At 44.5% G+C, this 23,018-nt stretch overlaps 1 protein-coding gene across 1 annotated transcript; it reads left to right on the top strand.

The window, feature by feature from the left end:
* The first annotated feature begins 333 nt into the window (after positions 1–333).
* Positions 334–3,409, top strand: LOC142297361 (serine/threonine-protein kinase SBK1-like). The gene is given in 4 exon segments (XM_075341591.1): positions 334–451; positions 2,257–2,311; positions 2,313–2,457; positions 2,810–3,409. Coding segments are annotated over 4 exon segments (918 nt in total).
* The last annotated feature ends 19,609 nt before the right edge of the window (positions 3,410–23,018 follow it).

Here is a 23,018-nt window from a genome sequence, read left to right as displayed (position 1 = left end):
TACAAACACTTCATCATTTTTATAGAATAATTTTAAGTTAATCCTAATTTTGTCACTTTCTTTGATTACAATATCTCCATGTATAATATTTATAACAACCAATATCAGCACAAAGATAAGTTTTCAATAGTTGTCACCCATCCTTTCCTGGACTGACATCTTTCCGTTTCATTGGTTTCTAATTTATGATGGAACTTAATTAGAAAGGAAAATTCCCAGAGAACTCAGGATTGGGATCACCACATGATGTTGTATTAAACATATTTCTTAAATTTTCCTTTACAGTCCTAGTGAATTTGTTTAGCTTAAAGAATCCCCTATTTCAAAGCTACGATGGAGACCATCATCCAAACCGTGGAAATGCAGGAGATTTCTGAAAGCTACGATATCATCAAGGAGCTGGGCCAGGGGTCGTACGGAAGAGTCCTACTGGCACAGGACAAATTAATAGGTATGTGAACAAGGACAAAAAAAAGCTTGTCATGTGTGTAGGCTGAGATACTATATGGGGTAAAATATGTATAATATATGGGGTATAATTTATAACATTTATACAAAAACCTGATCATGTGCTTTACTGGCCACAGGGATGAGATATTTATCTGTAGATCACTGGCAGAGCTAGACTATTTTAGTAACATATGTTGTAAAAATGCTCATACACATAGAAGAAAAGTCATAAATACCTATAATATCACCATGGTAAGGTTATAGGGGACTCTTGAATCTGCCCAGACTTTATTTTGGCAGAAATATGTTCGGATGTGTACGGGGAGGTTGGGAGGAATAGATGTTGGCCAAACAAGTGTCGGGTCATTAGCTGCTGATAATGTTTGGGAACCTTATTCCTTCTGAGCATCTATATGTCAATAGTTCCCATCATATTCAGCTGCATTTGCCAATACATGTAATCTATATGAAGAAATACAACTGAACCCAAAAAATGTCGTGCAAAAGAACAACTTTTATTCAAAAATAAATTAAAAACAATGAATGTTAAAACAGGTCACACCAAACAGATCCAGAAGATTGAGCATAGTGAAAACTATCGAAAAAAAAATAAATAAAATCACACACATAGAAAAAAAATAGCAAAAATTGCAAATGTATTGTGTGTATGCGAAAAATCAGATTATATAATTTGTAGATACTACATTTGCAGTTTTTGCTGCTTTGTATAAGTGTGTGGTTTTTTTCGATAGTTTCCAATATGTTCAACCTTCTCTGTTTGGAGTGACCTCTTTTTATATTCATTGTTTTATTTTATTTTTTAAAAAATCGTTCTTTTATATGTGATCTTTTGGATTACGTACTCTTTGTTCATTTACTGTAGGTTATATTTCAATTTGAGTGGAGACTTTTGTTATACTGTAAGTAACCATTATTGGTTTTCTACATTTGCCAATAGTTTGTAGATACATTTCTATGTAAGGCCAAATTTATTCTCTTATGTCATACAAATTGCCATCTAAAAATATCTGAGGTCGGCACCTTCTAATGTGTTACTGACAGAAGATATCGGAGAACACAAAGATCGATAGAGTTCAGTCTCTCAATACTTTTGTTCTCACTCGAGATAAGTGTCTCCCAGATGATGCCGGCAGTGGGTCTCATGGAGAACTCCATGGAGTAAAAAAGTATCATGAGATTAATCTCCAACCGCTCAACCTTTGTCCCCAGCTGAGACAAGTGTTCCTATGTACATGTCAGTCTGGAGAGATTGCTGTCACTGAAATTATAAATGATGTGTATTCCTCAGGATTGTGATTTTTATGTTCCTAAAAACAAAAACAATTGTGCACTGGGTTTCTATCTTCCCGATCCTTTAATTCCCAGACCCTTGTCCAAAGATTTTTAATGACACCAAACTCCTGAAATATTCAGCCAGATCTGCCGAATTTGTCTAGTTTGGCCAACTTTATCCCGATGTGCATGGCAGCCTTAGTCTGCGTTTCCCAGAGTCTCCTCTAAGAAAACCGTTTGGTTTATTCAAATCTACATTTAATTTTGAAAGAAAAATGAGATAAGGGGCCGCCAAACACATCTGGTGTCAGTTTTATAGTAGTAAACTTGAGATTAAATCTGGTAAATCCAAGCTGTCCCCGACCTACTATAGTGAGTCTGCCTCATAAAAGTGAGATCAACAATCAGTGATTTCACCAGCAAATATCTCATGTCTACGGTCAGTGATGATGGAATGTGTTTCTATGGGAGATCTTGGACATAATTTTCTTTTTTCTTTTTGTTTTGTTTTAGGACAACCACTGGCTATGAAGCTAGTGAGAAAGGACCAAACTCATCTGGAAACCTTTGAGGGAGCTGTCTTTTTCAATCACTCTCTCTAACCACCCTGACATTATTAGGACCTATCCAATCTTTATTGGTACACGGGATCACTATATAATGACGCAGGAGTTGGCACCAGCGGGCACCTTGCATGATATCATCAGAAATCAGGTAAGAAAGGATGACACTATATGTTCTCCTGTAATATACCAATACTTTATTACAAAATACAAAAAAGTTGGAGATGGACACCAACAATCAGGCGGAGAATCGAGATACACCGGTAATAGCCAGATAGATGACTAATGTGTATGGGGGTCTTTGGAATAGCATAGTCTTTCTATGGGTAGAAGAGGTTTACATTTCAATTCATTGTTTGATGCTACATGATCATTACAGCAACTGTTGTATCTACTGCAGCATCCACTGCCCCAACACCAGACAAATCTTCAAAGTTTAGTATTGTTGAATTAGATAAGGCACTACACTAGAAAATCTCATGATATTGATCTGTTTTCTGCAGGTTGGAATTCCGGAGGATGCAGTCAAAAGATGCGCGATACAGATATCCTGTGCTCTGGACTACATGCACAGGAGAGGATTGGTCCACCGGGACTTGAAGACGGACAACGTGCTACTTATGGACAGAGACTGCTATTATATCAAGCTGAGTGACTTTGGTTTGACCCAACGTGTGGGAACCTGTGTGTCAGCGATGTCACACATTATCCCTTACATGGCTCCAGAGTTATGTGCCTTGACACATGAAGAATTTTTAATCTTGAGCTCTAGTATAGACACCTGGGCCTTTGGGGTTCTTCTTTTCGTTATTCTCACTGGATATTTGCCCTGGTTTGAAGCACTGAAAACGGACGCCTTGTACCAAGAGTACACGGATTGGAAACAATGTTCAGACTTTACTCCATCTGTGAGATGGAAGATCTTGTCAAGAGAAGCCATGAGCATGTTGGGGAATTTTTTCGCTCACTCTCCCTGCTGTCGGCATCCAGTGCACTCGGTCTCCAGCTACCTCGATGTTCCTTGGAAAATAAAGATTTCAGCACACGGAAGCCACATGGCAGATGGAGAAGAGGAAACTGAGATAAACGTTGTGGACAGCTAAATGCTTGACTTTGATAATGGACCCAGAAAGGAACACATTAAATCATTGGACAGAAGCCTGCAATCCTTTCATTGTGATCCATGCAGAAAGCACCACACTTACTTTTGGATCTGAAATGGAAATTCCAGAAGACTTCCTTATTACCAGATCCTATAGTCGGGGCTTTGTGCGCTATAATTTTGGGAAGCAGAAAAAAGCTTCACCAAGTGTGAGTATTGTAAGAAACATGTTCTCTAAAATAATGGTTTTTTTAATTCAATTCACAATATTTAACAGTAAACTAGGGACGTAATAAGGCCATGGATGACAGCATGGTTATTGAGTGTTTTTTGGTAATTTAACAAAACCTGTAAGTAAAGTTTGTGTCTAATGGCTGATCTACTGCTCTCACCTAACACTGTACTTCTCATGCACACTGCAATAAGTCAGCTCACCCTTCCACCTTGTATGAGGTTCCCAGGATCAGCTCAGAGCGGCCTGGATCCGGGCAATGCAGCATTGAGAAAAGAAACCATAGGTATCCAGCGATGCAAAGAAACCAGTGTTGCAGACATAAAAAAAAGCTTTAATAGATCAACGTAAAATTCTCCAGACAGATCGTGACATTAGTGATGGCAAATGCCCATGGGCTCCCCCATTTTTTTTTTCCAGACCCACTTTTTTGTGGTCTGGAAAGAAAAAAAAAAGCGAGAGGGGGAGCCCATGGGCATTTGCCATTACTAATGCCACGGTCTGTCTGGATATTTTTACATTGATTTACTAAAGCTGTTTTACATCTGCAACACTGGTTTCTCTGCATTGCTGGATTCCTATGGTTTCTTTTTCACATTTTAGGTTTCACATGTCCAGTTCTTATCCATTTGAAATCATTTCAGTATTTTTTTTAGTGTAGCCATAAAAAAATGGAAAAAAAGTGACTCTTAAAAGGATAAATTAAATTGTATTGCATCTATTTTTCTATCTGCTTGATATTTCTAAAAGGACAAACTTTTTTTAATCTGTTCTTGTTTTTTTGTAATGGATACATTGTGTTTGTGTGCGCATGCGTGTGTGTATTAGAGATAGCATTTTCGTAGTAATCCAATTCACAAAATAACTATGAAGGAGAAGTAGAATAAGGAGTGCTATTATTGACAGCAAAGATCAAGGATCCACCCCATCATAGATGCCAAAAGGACCCAAGGAGTGTACAATACCCTGTACCAGGAACTCATCTGTACCCAGAGAAGTATTTTGATTACATGTGAATGTCCTTTGTCAGGTTTGATGACCTAATGCTGCAAATATTACTGTATTCATGTACTGATGGTGGATCTAGTTCCATAGTCATGTACTGATGGTAATTCTGGTGACATATATGTAGTAATGGTTGTTCAAGTGCTGTATTCATGTACTTCTAATGCCTTTGGTGATATATTAATATAGTGATGTTGAATGTGGTGGTGTATTCATCACTAGAACCATAATAAGTACATAAATAAGAAACTAAAATCATAAGCAGTACGAAAATAGAATAATAATATAATATTTATTCACTTATATAGCGCTATTAATTCCACAGCGCTTTACATACATTTGCAACACTGTCCCCATTGGGGCTCACAATCTAAATTCCCTATCAGTATGTTTTTGGAGTGTGGGAGGAAACCCAGGCAAACACGGGGAGAAAATACAAACTACTTGCAGATTTTGTCCTTGGTGGGACTAGAACCCAGGACCCCAGCGCTGCAAGACTGCAGTGCTAACCACTGAGCCACCACAAGACTGCAGTGCTAACCACTGAGCCACCGTGTCGCCCAAATTATCTGCTAATCCTAAAGGTTCACTTTACCACTAAGACGTGATATTAGATCATATTCCTCAAAAAAAAAAGTATAATATTTGTTTGATTTGGTTCTTTATCTACTTTTAGGACGAGACGTAATCCGCATCACAGATAAAGAATTAGGTCCAGGTACTTTATAGATGGCATCTTCTGGGATTGGAGTAGTTCTTGTTTTTATTTCAATATCTGTCTTCTCTAGATGCATTGATGACTTTTCTCTTCCACAGCTTGTCCTTACAGACTTCCATCTTCTCCAGTCTTCTGCCGCACATCCTTGACACAGTGCCCTTAAATAAGTGTCCTTAAATAACACTCAGCATAAAATAATTTGCCCATACTATGCCCTAAATAAGTATCCGATGGTATATGGCTTCCACACTGTATAATGACCCATAACCAAACACACTGTCTGCCATTGTCAGCTATATGCATCACACCTCCGCCCCTATCAATCACAGCCTATACCATGGCTAGTTCCCCTACACTCTCGATATCTTGAGCTTCTTGCTCACCTAGTGGACCCGTGTAGGCCTTTTCAGCTCCTTTTAGTGGCAAACCACATGCCTTTCCTGGACTCTGATCTGAAAAAGGCTGCGAGGAATGCTAAAACATCTGTCCCACCTAGTGGACCTGAATAGGATTCTTCAGCTCAGAGATTTTTTATTTTTAAGATAGTCAGACCTTTTTTTCAGATAGTTAGGGACTCGCAATATAATGAGGACCCTTGACGTGGGTTGCGAGCTTATGGTAATTTATCCAAAATGTTATTTTTTTTTTATTTACTATTTTGGGTAATTTACAAACTAATACCTCATTATGCATGTGTTTCCCCCTGCTTGTCTAAGAGACTTAACTTTTTTTTTACTTTTCAATCAGTGTAGCCATAGGATTGCTTATTTTTTTGTGGGACGAGTTGTACTTTTGAATTACTCTGCTGATTTTGCCACATTATATTGGAAAACAAACAAACAAAATTACATGGTGAATTTCCATTTATTTTTTTTTAAATTTATTTAACATATTCATTATATGGTAAAACTGACCATGCAATGATTCTCCAGGTTAGTACAAGTTCAGAGATACCAAACATGTATAGTTTTATTTTTACATAGATGTACATCTGTCCTTTTTTTTTTTTACTCCTGATGAAGGAGCTGAGCCTCTAAAACGCGTAGAAATAAAGATCACATCCTTCAGACTCGCAACACACATCCGTTTTTTCTGTACGTGTGCAGTACGTATTTGCACGTACCGGAGACATGGAGACCCATGTTATTCAATGGTAGATGGCACACACACGTAAAATCACATGGAACGTGTGTCCGTGTGGCAAGTACGTGTGTGCGCTTTTCTACACGGATGACATGTCAGTTTTTGGCGGGCAGCACGCAGGCATGGACGCGCTTTAGTCTATGGGTCCGTGCCTGAACGGACCGCACACGGAGTATGCACGTATCGTCCGTGTCCGTTTTTCATCACAAAATCTGCAACACTTGTTTCCAATCAGGTCAATTGAAAGCAAACAACAACACCAGGATCTCATGATGAATGATTAAAATCGTTAATTGGGTAAGAATGCGCCCCTTTAAAAATGGACAGCACACGTACGCATTTTATGTCAATACGGACATTCCACACGCACACGGCTCGCATATGCCATCACACGGATGCCATACGTACCGGAGAAACGCCCCTAAAAAAACAGAACACAGACCCAAAAAACGGACCGTAAGACACGTACGTTTTTTTTGCGGAAGTATGTTTTAGGCCTCAGATATTACACTTTCTTCACAGCAGCTCAGATTTTAACACTTTCCCTTCCAGCATCGAATTGATATCCCTCTATGGGCTCTGCTGCAGTTGTGCCTATCGGTTACGCTTCTATAGTGGTTGTGACTTTTCACCACTGCTTCAGGTGAGCAACTGCCTTGTGTTTATTATCCAATCCTACCGTATCTGTGCCAGTTTCTTTCCAGCTTCTTCAATAGAATTATAAACTAATAATATTCTTACTTCTGGTGACTACAGTTGAATGAGTATCTAACTATTCGTACTGGCTATACTCATAATGAGTACTGTCTAAGGCCTAAAACACACTTCCGCAAAAAAAAAACGTCCGTGTGACACGGTCCGTTTTTCGGGTCCATGTTCAGTTTTTTTGGGGCGTTTCTCCGGTACGTATGGCATCCGTGTGATGGCGTATGCGAGCCGTGTGTACGTGTAAAATGTCCATGTTTGTGTGCAAAATGCCCGTGTATGTGTACGTGGAATGTCCGTGTGGAATGTCCGTTTGTGTGTTGCACAATATCGGTGATACATGTCGGCTGACAGCAGACAAGAGTTGCGCGATGAGAATGAACTCGTGTGAACTTCACCCGACTTCATTGTCATGCCGCGGCTCTGTCTGTGTGCCGCGTACTGATTAGCGGTCACCTGTGAAGGATTCACCGGTGACCGCTAATCCCCCGAGTGACTGAAGTGAGCAGCCCTCTCTCATACTTACCGCTCCCCGATCACCAGCGCGGCGCGGAACAGCTGTGCAGAGAAAACGCGGCAACAATTACTTTGATTAATGAGCGGCCGGCATATTCAATCTTGCATTCCCTGCTTTCCCCACCCATCGGCGCCTATGATTGGTTGCAGTGAGACACGCCCCCACGCTGCGTGACAGGTGTCTCATTGCACCCAATCACAGCAGCCGGTGGGCGTGTCTATACTGTGCAGTAAAATAAATAAATAAATAATTTTAAAAAACGGCGTGCGGTCCCTCCCATTTTAATACCAGCCAGATAAAGCCATACGGCTGAAGGCTGGTATTCTCAGGATGGCGAGCCCCACGTTATGGGGAGCCCCCCAGCCTAACAATATCAGTTAGCATCCGCCCAGAATTTCCGCATACATTATATGCGACAGTTCTGGGACTGTACCCGGCTCTTCCCGATTTGCCCTGGTGCGTTGGCAAATCGGGGTAATAAGGAATTATTGGCAGCCCATAGCTGCCAATAAGTCCTAGATTAATCATGTCAGGCGTCTCCCCGAGATTTCTTCCATGATTAATCTGTAAATTACAGTAAATAAACACACACACCCGAAAAAATCCTTTATTAGAAATAAAAAACACAAACATATACCCTGGTTCACCACTTTAAAAAGCCCGAAAAAGCCCTCCATGTCCGGCGTACTCCAGGATGGTCCAGCGTCGCATCCAGCTCTGCTGCATGGAGGTGACCGGAGCTGCAGAGGACACTGGCGCTCCTGTCAGCTCCACGCAGCTAATGAAGGCAATAGCGCGATCAGCTGAGCTGTCACTGAGGTTACTCGCGGCCAACGCTGAATACAGCTGATCGCGCTATTCCCTTCATTAGCTGCGTGGAGCTGACAGGAGCGGCGGTGTCCTCTGCAGCTCCGGTCACCTCCAAGCAGCAGAGCTGGATGCGACGCTGGACCATCCTGGAGTACGCCGGACATGGAGGGCTTTTTCGGGCTTATTAAAGTGGTGAACCAGGGTATATATGTTTGTGTTTTTTATTTCTAATAAAGGATTTTTTCGGGTGTGTGTGTTTATTTACTGTCACTTACAGATTAATCATGGAAGGTATCTCGGGGAGACGCTTGACATTATTAATCTAGGACTTATTGGCAGCTATGGGCTGCCAATAACTCCTTATTACCCCGATTTGCCAACGCACCAGGGCAAATCGGGAAGAGCCGGGTACAGTCCCAGAACTGTCGCATATAATGTATGCTGCAATTCTGGGCGGCTGCTGACTGATATTGTTAGGCTGGGGGGCTCCCCATAACGTGGGGCTCCCCATCCAGAGAATACCAGCCTTCAGCCGTATGGTTTTATCTGGCTGGTATTAAAATGGGGGGGGGACCGCACGCCGTTTTTTTAAATTATTTATTTATTTATTTTACTGCACAGTATAAACACGCCTACCGGCTGCTGTGATTGGGTGCAGTGAGACACCTGTCACTCAGCGTGGGGGCGTGTCTCACTGTAACCAATCATAGGCGCCGGTGGGTGGGGAAAGCAGGGAATTCGAGATTGATTAATGAGCGGCCGGCATATTCAAAGTAATTGTTGCCGCGTACTCTCTGCACAGCTGTTTCTCGCCGCGCTGGTGACCGGGGAGCGGTATGAGCCGGGGGAAGAAAAAAACCGAGCGCCAATGTAAGCATGACTGAGAACAGCAGAAGAAAAGGTAAGTATACTGAATTTAATTTAAAAAAAAAAAAAAAAAAAAAAAAGTGTAAGATCGCTAGTGTAAAAACGCACACGCACGAAACGTGCTGAACACTGACATACTCCGTGTGCGGTACGTGCAGGCATGGACTCAGACTAAAGCGGGTCCGTGCCTGCTTGCTGCCGGCCAAAAACGGACATGTTGTCCGTGTAGAAAAGCACACACACATACTTACCTCACGGACACAAGTTCCGTGCGATTTTACGTGTGTGTGCCATCTACCATTGATTAAACATGGGTCTCCGTGTGTACGTGGCTCCGGTACGTGCAAATACGTACCGCACACGTACAAATTACACGGATGTGTGTTGCGGGTCTAACACTCGCATATTTGTTCAGAAAAGCGTGTGCAATGCAAGTCAATGGGGAATACTCACAATGTAATGAGTAACCCAAATTCCCCACTTTTCGCTACTTGCACGAATAGAATATTATTCGGTTACTTGTTACTTTGCGAGCATTCTCCATTGACTTGCATTACATACACTATTCTGAACAAATACGTGAGTATTAAACAGTACTGAGTACAGCGAGTACAAATAGTTAGACACTCGCTCAACTCTAGTCTCCATATCTAATGCCAAATCAGGATACAGACTGGATATCTCATTGCAACCCGGTGTAGAGGGTAAAAAAAAACGCCAGGCTGACGGGTCTCCACTCTACTTCACTAGACTGAAACTATTTCAGTTCCACCCCAGATGGTGGGTGAGACACTGACTTCAGTCTTAAAGGAAGAGTCCATCTCCCCGCAGCCGGTCACAATCGTAGAAATCACACAAAGTCTCTTTACAAAACAACCTTCATTCTTCAACCTTTTTGACGGACATGTCCATTACTATCCTATTCTGTTGCCGCTGTTCTGTTGGGTATTTCTTCTGTATAAAAGATAACTATTTCCTTCAAATAAACTACATTAAAATTTGTTCTTTATTCATATACATTAAAAAGAGGTTTTTTAGACTTTGACAGACAAAAACAATAGCATATAGTGAATAGTTAAAAAAAGCTGTCTAGACCACTTCACTTCAGACAATTGAGAGGTAGAGAATGGAAGATTCACAGTACCTCCAGCCAAAATGTACGTCAATATTTTTGGGGGAGGGGCGAATGGGTAAAATAAACCTGTCCTTAATCTTCCCCTCACAAGAGATGTTCCAGCCTGTCAATGGAGAACATTCTTAGTTGACCGATGCCCCCATTCCTCGGCGGCTCACCCTTATTTAACCCTTCTCTATCCCTCTCAAAAAAAAACAAAAAAAAGTCTCTATTGGTAAAGACCACCTATGTCTCTGGCAACCAAATAAATACAATGGATATACAAATTTACAGTATATTCCAAAAAGGGCTTTCCCTCAATGATCTCACTCCTGCCTGACAATGGAGTACACCCTTATTTTTCCGGTGCCCCCATTCCTTGGCGGCTTACCCTAAAGAAGCCCTATAATCTTGGTTATCAATTTATCAGATGTCAATCAAATGATATTATTTTTCAAAAAAATTGCACTATTTTACAGAAATAGGGCTTTCCACTTATCTGTAAATCTGCATCATATGGTGCCTAGAGAACGTCCATAAATTTTCTCGTCATAGAATCCTTGTGATCTCATTTCATCTTTTTAGGATCTCATCTTATCTCAACGTGTTTCACTCCATATAGATAAACAACGGATCTCATCAGGAGATTTTTCATTTTTCACAAAGGCATAATAGCCTGCCATAAGAAAATCAATGTCAAACTCAGAAAAACCTTTCAAGCTACTTAGTCAGTAGACTTAACAATATATGTTATATTATGCAGAAATTATCCCCTAAAAAAAAAATCCATTCTTTATATAATACCCCTGTTAGGTCAAATAAGATAAGGCAGCACAGAAAATAGGTCAGTTACCTCAGGTGTTGTGGTCTCCAGGGATCAGAGCGATGGGACACACCATGGCTCAGGCACTGGGGTTTAAATAGTCCAGAGCCTTCCCTTTTTAGTGCACATGACCCACTTCTCTTTTTTAGAACAGGGGCTCCCCCGGTACGATTTAAGACCAAAATTTACACCGGTGGGATCGAGAAAGAGGTAAAAAACCAGATTATTAATCTTTCTTCCTATGTACTAACAGAAGGAGATATGAGAGTCCTGAGTAAAGGACTCGCATTTGTTCCCACTGAACGCTATGACGCATTTTCTTGGACTAAAGACGTGGTTCTTTTCGGAAGAAAATTGAAATGGAAGAAATTCTTCCATGACACTGATAGAAACAAAATGGAGGCTCTGGGGATTACGCCTGAAGATAGGGACACTTTTTGCACACTTTGTGACCTCCAGGAAGAGGGTGATCGGGATCCAGGGACAGGCCCATTTACGTCACTAAAAAATAAAAGCACTAGATCACCACCGAGGAGTGACCTTGATAGTGTGGATATTTTTATGAAAGTGGTGAATGAGGATCTCTTACAATTGTGCTTGTTAAAACAGACTGGTGGGGCGAACCTTAAACAAGAAATGGATGCACTGGTGGCCTTAACAAAGAATAACAGCTTTGTACTCAAACCTTCAGACAAAGGAGGGAATATAGTCCTCCTGGATCATGAAAGGAATTTATCCATGTGTTCTAACATTCTGAAGCAGAGGGATAATTACTGCATATTGAGTAAAGATCCCACTGTAGTTTTCTCTGGATCTCTGAATGGATTGATTAAAACAGCCTTTGAAGAGAAATTGATATCTAAAAATGAACTGGAATTTATGATTAATAAGTTTCCTACTACGCCTACATTCTATGTGTGACGCCCTGTGCAAGCCAGGGGTCACAGGTCATCACACCACCACACCCTACACCCCAGTTAGGAACACCAAGGCTAACCTAAAATCCTTGTTGCCTTCCTCCAGGGGCTGGTGTTCACACCAGGGGGTGGGCCAGGTGGTTGGCTCCGCCCACCGAGGAGTACACAGCCCTGGAGGCAGGAGGAACCAGGCAGATAGCGTTTGGAGGGAGAGGTGGAAAGAACAGTTTAGCTCAGGCAGAGCTTGAGTGAGGAAAGGAGTTAAGCTAGGGAATTGAAGGAGCAAACACAGAGTGGAGGCAGAGAAAAGGAACAGTTAAGCGAGCCTGAAGTTGGTCCGGGTGTGTGCCCCGGACAGTGACAGCAAGGTCAGCAGACGGCAGTGATAGTCTGCAGGGGGACTGCTCGGAGGTTGCTGGAAGGACCGCGGACGGGTGGTGACCCGGCGGTCTGGAGCAGTATACGAAGAACAGTCAGCACCAGGGCAGGGGCCTTTCGGATCCCGGCAAGGCTAGGAGTCGCCATAATTTGCCAAATCCGTCAGTGAAGGGGATGTCTGTCTCCCAACAACCAAGTCCCGATTGAAGGCAACAGTCCAACCGCAACGGAGAGACACCGCTACCGCCAGGGCACCAGTTTCTCAGGGCCAGCGCCTGCGGGCAAAGTAGGGCTCCTCCGGCCCATATCCAAGCCGGGGAGCGGGGTACCGGTGGGAACCCATCGCAACCATTATCATCATAGGTGCAGGACAGAGGGACCGTCACAGTCACCTACTGGGGAAAGCAAGTGCAGCCGTCCGTGGGAACCGTCTTTCCAGCCGTGTGTTTTACTGAGAACTGTGTCATCGTCTCAGGCTGAGTGAGTAGCACAGTGCCGCAAGGCACAGCGCTGCCCCCGCGTCCCTGCGCCCACCAAGCCCTGCATCTCCCACTTAATCACTGGGCCCCGGGATCACCAACCCCTACCCACGGAGGGGCAACACAACAACTGGCTGCTCCATACCATCCCTCCCGGGATCCCCATACAGAGCAGCGGTGGTGTCAACAAATCACCACAACCGTGGGTGGCGTCCCGGACAATAAACAATCCCCACACCCAAAAACCCCCTTTCACTCACGGGCGAGGAGCGCCGCTAGAGTCCCCGGGATCCAGCCCATCGCTCGAGCCACCGAGCAGCAGCAGCAGGCCGCAGCAGCCGCAGCGGCAGCCGGACCCGAGCAGTGGGAGAGCGCGGCGTCCCCTCCTCCGCCCGCGACATATGCACTCCCAAAAGTCCACAAGGGGACGTCCCCATTAAAGGGACGCCCCATTGTGGCTGGGATCAATTCCTTGACACAGAACGCAGGCATTTACCTGGATGCAATTTTAAGGCCCTTTGTAACATCCTTGTCTTCATATTTAAGAGACACCAGTGACCTGCTAAGTAAGATCAATGGGATTGTCATGGATGATGATACATTTTTTGCATCCATAGATGTAGAATCTCTCTATAGTTCCATCCTTCATGACAAAGGTTTAAGGGCGGTCAAATACTTTTTAGAGACAAGGGGGGGTTCAATTTGAAAAACACAACCTTTTTGTATTGGACCTCCTTGAACATGTATTGACCCATAATTTTTTCATTTTTGATAGAAAATATTACCACCAGCTCAGGGGCACAGCGATGGGGTGCTCCTGTGCCCCATCTTATGCCAACTTGTTCTTGGGCTGGTGGGAAGACACTTTGGTCTTCCAAGAACACATGACAAGATGGACTGATCACCTGCTGTTCTGGGGCCGGTACATAGATGACATTTTGATTCTATGGACCGGCAAACAGGATTTATTTGGTGAATTCGTGTAAGAATTAAATAAAAACAGTATAGGGCTGTTTTACACATCAGAAATCCAGAGAAATTAATTACCATTTCTTGATGTTGTTCTAAGCAAAGATGAAGGAGGTTTTATACAGACTAAGATTTATCGAAAACCTACTGCATCCAATTATTTACTCCACTGGACGAGCCATCACCCAGTTCCTCTGAAAAGAGGGATACCGAGGGGGCAATACCTCAGATTGAGGAGAAACTGCTCATCAAATGTTGCTTTTTTCAATCAGGCAAGAGATCTATGTACTAGATTCTCTGAACGAGGATACTCCTCGGATGTTTTGACAAAAGCTTACAAGGGAGCAATTGAAAGAGACAGACACGATCTCCTTGTTCCTAAAGAGAAAGAAACCTCTGAACAGATTGGCACCTTTGACAATTGTAATAAAGAAGTATTGTCAATTTTACATAGACATTGGGGTATTCTTAAGGCGGACCCAAGTTTACAAGACTATGTTCCACCTAAACCGGCAGTGACATTTAGGAAAGGGAGAGCCCTCAAAGACCGATTAGTTCATAGTTTTTATGAGGCCCCAAAAGCCACGGGAACATGGCTAGATAGGAAAATCATAGGGACCTTCAGATGTGGGCACTGCAAATTCTGGTGGGAGGAGAACCTAATCTTTTGGGAGGGTTCCCTGCATGAATTGGACAAGATCGTGCTGAGGACCCACTACATAGACGACATGTTCATGCTGTGGCGGGGAACAAAGGAGACCTTCTTTCAGTTTCTCTGACATTAATCATAATCCCTTCGGTCTTCGTTTCACGGCACAATGTGGTGACAGGGAATTGTCTTTTCTGGACATTTTGGTCACCAAGAATGTAGACGGGACGTTAGCAACCAGTACATTCCGAAAATCAACCTCCTCTAATTCACTTCTGCGTTGGGAGAGTAACCATCCCAGACCCCTCAAGCCTGGCATCCCTAAAGGCCAGTACTTGAGGGCACGACGGAATTGTTCCAACTCTCTGAATTTTTTGAGGCAAACAGAAGATTTGCGCAACCGCTTCAGAGAGAGAGGATATCCAGATCATGTCCTATCCCAGGCGTTTCAGACAGCACAATCAAGGGAGAGGGCAAGCCTTTTAGTCCCTTCTCCCAAAAAGAGCGAGACAGCAGAGGGTAAATTTTGGTTTATCTCCACTTTTACCAATTGCTCTGCGGAGATACGCAAGATTCTTGAGAGGCATTGGCCCATCTTGCAAATGGATGTGGACATTGGCGATTCAGTGGGAACATATCCTAAATGCACATATAGAAGAGGCCGCTCCATTGGGGACAGGGTAGTCCACAGCCACTTTGTTTGCCCACGAGAGAATAGTTGGCTACACTCAGGATCTCAAAGGCTGTTTTAGATATAGTGGGCGCATTGCTTGCCCACACATACAAACAGGTAAATTCTTCTCCAGCTCTGTGACGGGGGACTCCTTTAACATTAGGGCCTTCATCAACTGCCGTACAAGAGGCGTAATTTACAAGGCCAGATGTATTTGTGGCCTTGAGTATGTAGGAAAGACGAGCAGGGAGTTCAGGAGGCGGGTTGGGGAACATTTGAGAGATGTAGCCAATAAAAGAGACACGCCCTTGGCAAAACACATAGAAACAGTACATAATGGGGATGTTTCGGGCCTTACCTTTATGGGCATTGACCTCATTAATTACCCGGTCCGAGGGGGAGATTGGCACCAGAAGATCCTCCAACGTGAGTGCAGATGGATCCACACTCTCAAAACGCAAACACCATTAGGCCTCAATGAGATTTTAACATTTCGGTGCTTTCTGTAAACTGTAGGGCCCTACAGGGATTCAAGGGAGAGCCGCCGTGGAACGGGGGCACCCGGTACTTTATGCTGTTGTTACACTCCGTTGGTAGGTAGGATTAAGAATAGGGCATTGTAGGGATACCAATTCTAACTCTTCCTCCCCTCTGCCTCGCCAGGTCCATAAACATTTATGATTCTCCTAATAGGTATTTTCCAATTTTTGCTAATCTGCCTAGTTCTATCACCTTAGTGTAATTACTCATTGCGCCTTTACCTTTGTCTCCACACCTGTTGTGAGGGCTGCCTAAATCCAATTAGCGTGTCCCCTCCCTCCCCCTTTTGTTAGGGGATATTCCATGGGACTTTCGATTCCAGCGCATACATCTCCCTCCTTTTTAGTATCGAGACTTCTGGGTATCTTCATCAGTATACTAACGCCCCCCCTCCCCCATCCCCAATACCCCAAACCCCCCCCCCCTCTGCTTTACTAGCAATGATGGGTAATAGTAATGATGACATGGGCTGTTTATTTAGTTGCTCCCCGTATGATTCTTATGGAGATGCACATCTATAATGTTATTCAGTGAACTTTTTTAGCCCATCCATTACTCTATTTTTATAGGTGGGCACCTCCTTTGTGAGATGATTATCACCCAAGAATGCTTTTGTCACTCTCCGTTATTTCTGTGGGAGTAGTTATGCCATTAGAACCACTATGTTTTTGTGGACGGTGCCCTGCCATTTGTTTGGTAGGAACACGCTCAGGATTGGTTAGGTGACGCTGTTGTGGGCTTGGTTTTGGCTCCTTAGTGCATGAGGGGAGCGGCCACGTGACCGGGTGAGTGACGCGATGATGGGCGGCGACTGAATTACATCTGCCCAATAGCGTCCCCTGGAGAGGCTTACATGTGACCGAATGGGCGACGCTACCTGGCTCATGACGTCCTTTGTGGGTGTGTGGTCTTGGCTGGTAACACAGTGTGGGGCGTCTGCCAGGGAGCGACGCGATGGTGGGCGTCGCCTTGGCTGATGTTTTTGTGAGTGTCTGCTCTATTGGGGCAGTGTGGCGGTGGGCGTTCCTCCCTGGCCCCTGTCTCCTGGTAGTTGCTAGGCAACACGTTTAATGAGCGGTATCCTTGCAGTGTTTCTCATTGTTGTGTAGAGACATGGTTATGGGCTGGGCCAAGGGCGGTAATTTCAAAAGCCCTGTGCTATAGGCCATGCCCGGACACACCATGCAGGAAGTCCATACTATACTATACTGAAGGTAGGAGCATTTTTCTATGTACATGCTGGGATTATTTGTGCACTTTTATACATTGTTCATTCTGACAACATTGCTCATTTATTGCAGCCTTTGGTTTCTTGACCACAGTCCCCTGATGACTAAGTGAATTAAGAAACGCGTTGGGAGGTCTAAGAACATCTTAAGGTCAGATTGTTGCCACTCGAGGGGTACTGTGAGACTGAAGAGTCTGCCCCCCCCCTGCACTGGACAACTTCTTTATTCTTTAATTACTATGGTGGGGCCTTTTTGAGGGTCCTGGTAATTGTTTTGAGTACTGCGGACTAAAGCGCAGTACATATTGGTGTGACAATTTAAGTCTTTTTTTGTCACTTCCAACATTCTTTTGTCACGGTGGGGGACTCTCCTACCGTGTCTATTTGTCCTATTTCGGTAATAGTAGGAGCCTATATTGGCCCTAATTATTCTAGGTTGGTTTTACAACCCTTTATGTTGTGTGGTTTAAAATTTTATCATAAACTATTAAAAGTTATATTTTAACTTACCACTGTACATGTGATACCTCATTTGCAGAAGGAAGGAAGCAGAATAGAGATCACAGAGGAGGCAGGCAGATCGCAGGGGGAGCATATCGGGATGTTGGGGGGCAGATCGGGTCGTGGGGGGGGCAGATTGCGGGGGACACGGGCAGGGGCCATCACGGGAGCGCGCACGGGCTGCAAGGGGAGCGGAATACTCACGTGGAGCAGGAGCAGTAGTGGTGACATCAGCGGCGGCAGCAGCAGCGGTGGCGTGGTACCACAAGTACCAATCAGTGCACGCTGCAGACATGTTGGGGAAGGGCTTACCAGACCAGCACAGGCCTGGGGAAGGGCGGCCACCTGCAGATCAGACCGCCCCACTGCACACTGATTGGAGCGATTGGAGCCATCGTGCTATGACGCGCAATCAGTGCTGCAGGGGCTGGGGGCGACATGTTTGAGGTCCAGCTATGATGTGCTGCAGCTGCTACAGCACCTCATAGTAGGATCTCACAGTATCACACTAATTCAGGCATTATTTTTGCCGAAATCGGTCCGAACGATGTGGTTGGCGGTTCAGATTTGAACAGCCAATCACATCGATCGTCTATGGGGGGTGGCGATGCCACCTCCCCTGGGGTCAAGCAAAGGTCCCATGCTGTAAGAAACAGCAGGGGACATCATTTGAAAGTCATTGCTATGGCCACGGCAATCAAATGAACTTTAGGCGGTCAAGTTACGTTCCTGGTCGATAAGTCACGTTAAAAATAGGACGTAACTTTACTGCCCATGGTCGTGAAGGGGTTAAATGACAATTGGGTCTACATGAATGTCCAAGTTCTAGAAGACATTCATCAGTAATTCAATGGAGGGAAGAATATGTCAGACATTCTAACTTTTCCTTTGATGGCTGGATGGCGCGGTGTGAAGACTTGATCTTTACGAGTTGTAGCTTTTACCGATTGCTTTCCTAGGTAGACCAGACATCGTGATATCATTTTGTGATTTTTTTTTTTGGTAGATAAGGTGTCCACAAACCCCTCCCCCCACAAAAAAAGCCCCAAAATTCTGTAATCCATTTGTTTTTCTCAATTTACAGTTTACGGTTTGGGTTAATTAATTTGCTGTTTTTATATAATCGGAGTAATATAAAGGATACAAGATGTATTACTAATTATTGGGTAAAGTTGGGTGATTCAAATTACTTTTTTTCCATATAGTCTTTTTCTTAGTCTCCTTAGGGGACTTGAATCTAATGGCTTGTACTATATACTGTGATCGTGCGGTATCCCTGAATATAGCCAAATTAATGTTCTTATGTAAAATGAAGCCAGCCCGGTCTTCACAGGACAAAAGTGAAAGACTGGGGCTTTAGCAGGCCTAGGTAGATAATTCAAACAATTACCCCTGCAATCATCTCATGGTGGGGGCTAATGGATAATTAGAGGCTAGTCCACGAAAATCAGCAACTATTTCATTTAAAAGGAACCGGTCACCAGGTTTTCCCCGTATAAAGTATGGTCGCCATGTTTAGAGCTAAGTGGGGGAAAACTTGGTGAATGCTTCCCTTCAAATACTGTCAACACTGAAATGGTTAAATTGCAGTAATCAGTGTGCACAGCTGTGTAATACAGCTGGCATCTGCCTGGTATGGTGCATGTCAGCTCCCGAGCCTGCTCTCTACCTTTGCTGCCGAACATGGCAAACATTTCCATTATATGTTAATAAATCATATATTATCTCATCTGATAGAAGCCGGATGACCCCCTCTGACATAGCGGACATGTCACAAGAGAACATTGCTGATTCCCGATGCCAATCTTTACCACTGATGGAAATGTCCAACATGGAGAATCCCATTGACCTATCCAGCCTTGAGTTCCACGAAGAGCTTGGAGAGGGAAGCTTCGGAACTGTAAGTGTGAATTTATCCTCCTCCATGTTCCCCAATGTATCCTGCACCATGTATAGACAGGAGGGGTATTTATATATGCATGTAATAATCTAGTGATCTACTACACAGATCCACATAATGTTCTGATTTGTTGTGATTTTTCTCCAGGTCATCTTGGCAGCTGATCCGGTCTCTGAAGAGCTGCTGGCCATTAAAATCATAGAAAAAAAAAAAAAGTCGTTGTGCTGAGGACAAAGTCAGTACAGAGATCGAAGTCCTGAAACTGGCCAACGTGTGTTGCTACCTAATGTCTCTGCGGGCATTTACCGAGACATCAATGGAGTATTTGATAGCCATGGACTATATGGCCAGAGGAGACCTCTTTGACCACATGGCAGTTTCAATGCCATTTAACATACAGACAATAAGGTAAATGTCTTATACTAAATCTTAATAATCCGCTGCTCGTACATTATAGTCCTAGAGCAATGGACACAGACTACAGGGGAAAATGACGACATTAAAACCATCAGTGTGTGTGTCGCGGCTCTCCCACTGCTCGGGTCGGGCCACGGCTGCTCGGTGGTGGCTCAAGCGGTGGGCCGGATCCCGGGGACACGAGCGGCGCTCCTCGCCCGTGAGTGAAAAGGGTGGGGATTGGATGGTGGGGATTTGGTTATTGTCAGTGACGCCACCCACGGTTGTGGTGATATTGGTGACACCACCGCTGCTCTGGACGGGGAATCCCGGGAGCAATGACAGGGAGCAGCTTTGATGTTAGTTCTCCCCTCCGTGGGTAGGGGGTTGGTTGTCCCGGGGCCCGGTGATGGAGTAGGGAAGGATGGCAGGCGGGTTACGGGGCCTGGTGAGGTGCAGAGTCGCAGGGGCAGTGCTGTGCCGCACGGCACGGTGGTACTCACGCCAATGATGAGGACACAGTTCTCGGTAAAACACTCGGCTGGATGGACGGGTCCCACAGACGGCTGCGGTGTTGTTTCTCCCGGCAGGTTGGTGGTGACTGCCTTTCCCTGCACCTATGTAGTGTAACGGTTCCAATGGATTCCCACCGGTAACCCGCTCCCCAGCTTGGATGGTTGCTGGAGGAGCCCCTTTTGCCCGCAGGCTCTGGCCCTGGGATCTTTAGCCTTGGCGGGGACTGTTTCCCTCTCTCGGTTGGACGGTTGCCTTCTGTCAGGACTTGGCTGCTGGGAAACCCAGGAGGTTCCCTTCGCTAACGGATTTGGCAAATTCATGGCGACTCCTAGCCTTGCCGGGGTCCGTAAGCCCCTGCCGGATGGTGCTGGCTTCTCTTTTTGTACTGGTCCGGTACCGCCGGGTCACCGCCCGTCCACGGTCCTTACAGTTAGCTCCAATAGGCCACTCCTGCAGACGGTCACCACCGTCTGCCAACCTTGCTGATCCATCCGGGCCACACACCCGGACCAACTTCAGTCTGCTCCTCTACCACTTTCCTTCCTTCCACTTTCCACTCTCAAACTGAACTCTTTCCACTCAACTCATCTGCCTGCTTTTCCCGCCTCCAGGACTGTGTACTCCTCGGTGGGCGGGGCCAACCGCCTGGTCCACCCCCTGGTGTGGACATCAGCCCCTGGAGGAAGGCAACAAGGGTTTGTGTCTGACTTCGGTGTGCCTGACCGGGAGTGTGGGGTGTGTAGGTGTTGTTCTGTGGCCCCTGGCTTGTCCAGGGCGCCACATGTGATCTGCTCATGTTCTCTGTGTATGTAACCACTGATCCATCCTCTTTCTACTCCACAGACTCTTTGCGGCAGAGATGGTGTGCGGGCTGCAATTCCTGCATGAACACGGCGTCATACATAGGTAATTAGTTAATCTTCATAAATCTGTCAGCTCTGACTCTTTGTGGTCTCCTTTCAGATCTATGGTAGAATATTCTTTTCATGAATAATCCTCAGTGTCTGCTCCTTCTCCCTGCAGTGACCTGAAGCCAGAGAACATCCTCCTTGATGACAATGGACACATCCGAATCTCTGACTTCGGATTATCAGCCATGAATGTGTTTGAGGAGGACACATTGGATCGCTTTGGTGGCTCTAAAAGGTTACATCGCACCCGAGGTAAGGACCATCTGTGTGACTGACGGCAATGGTAGGCCTGGCAGATAATTTGATCCCAATATATCTAACCACAGCCTGATCCTCATAGCCCTTGATTTTAGATCCTCTTTCCACTACATTCAGCTCATCTCCTATCTTATGTTCCCACAGGTAATGGACGGTGAGGAATACAACTGTCTGGTAGACTCCTTTTCCTTTGGCGTCATCTTCTATATGATGACTGTAGGGGACAAGCCTTTCTACAGCCAAGGGTCAATGGATGAGTACCACCAATCTTTGCATGAGGACATCCCTTCTTTTCCACCTGGGATTTGCTTTGATGCCATGGATTTCATAGAAGGGGTGAGTTGGATCAGATGGAGAATGATAAAGGATTATAGTGGATAGAAGATAAGATGTTGACTGTCAATAGACATTGTGTAATAATTTATCATTAATAATATCTAACAACTAATGGTCTCTTTTCATTTTCTAGCGCCTCTGCAAAATTCCAGTTGCCAGATATGCCATCAAATCGTCCATCACATCCCACCCATTCTTCAACTCTATAGACTGGGGTGACGTGGAGACTGGAAGATCTGACTCTCCCTTCTCATATTACTATGTAAGTACGACACATACAGACCTCCATAGTGTTATCACTACCCAGTAACACACATACCCACTGTACACATAGGTATATCCCTGCAGTATACAGTATATATGTGAGGAGCTGATTCTCAGTCGTGTTTATTTCTCTTACAGTAGTATTCGGCTGAGAAAGATCAGCCCCATTCCAGCAACAACCGGGAATGAAGATTTACTTTAATTGGAGACAAATAAATTGGACTTTGCTATTTAATGAACTGTCAGAAACCGACAATGTGGTGGTAAGAAGAACGCCGGATATGGACAGAAAGAAGCCTGAGGCTGATCCTTCACGTTCCTGGACATGGACAGACAGGCCATATGGCTGATTGACCCGGATGTCCAAAAATGGTACATGTGTAAGCTAAGGCCTGAGGAGAGAAATCATTATCCTCTGCTCCTTTCTATGGAAAGCATCCTTATCTACAGACTTTTTGTCATCTTTGCATATTAAGAACTTTCATGCACAATAAACATGTAAAACATCTATGGTGCTTTTCGTCATTCTCATATATAGAACTGCTTTCTGGTATTTTTTATTAATATGCAGGGATTGGACAAGGTATTTTGGTCCTCTTACTATACGAGGACCCTCCCCCCACTAATCCCAAGTAATGCAATGGGTCAGAAACTAAGGTAAGAGAACTTGTAACGCAGCACCTCCCCCTCGGTCAGGTAGGAAGTGTTGGTGACCATTTCCACTAAGCTTGTTCATTACACACCAAACGTAAAAAATGTTG

The sequence above is a fragment of the Anomaloglossus baeobatrachus genome, chromosome 3 (assembly GCF_048569485.1).
Source record: "Anomaloglossus baeobatrachus isolate aAnoBae1 chromosome 3, aAnoBae1.hap1, whole genome shotgun sequence".
NCBI classification, from domain to species: Eukaryota; Metazoa; Chordata; class Amphibia; order Anura; family Aromobatidae; genus Anomaloglossus; species Anomaloglossus baeobatrachus.
This window is presented reverse-complemented; position numbering and strand designations above follow the sequence as displayed.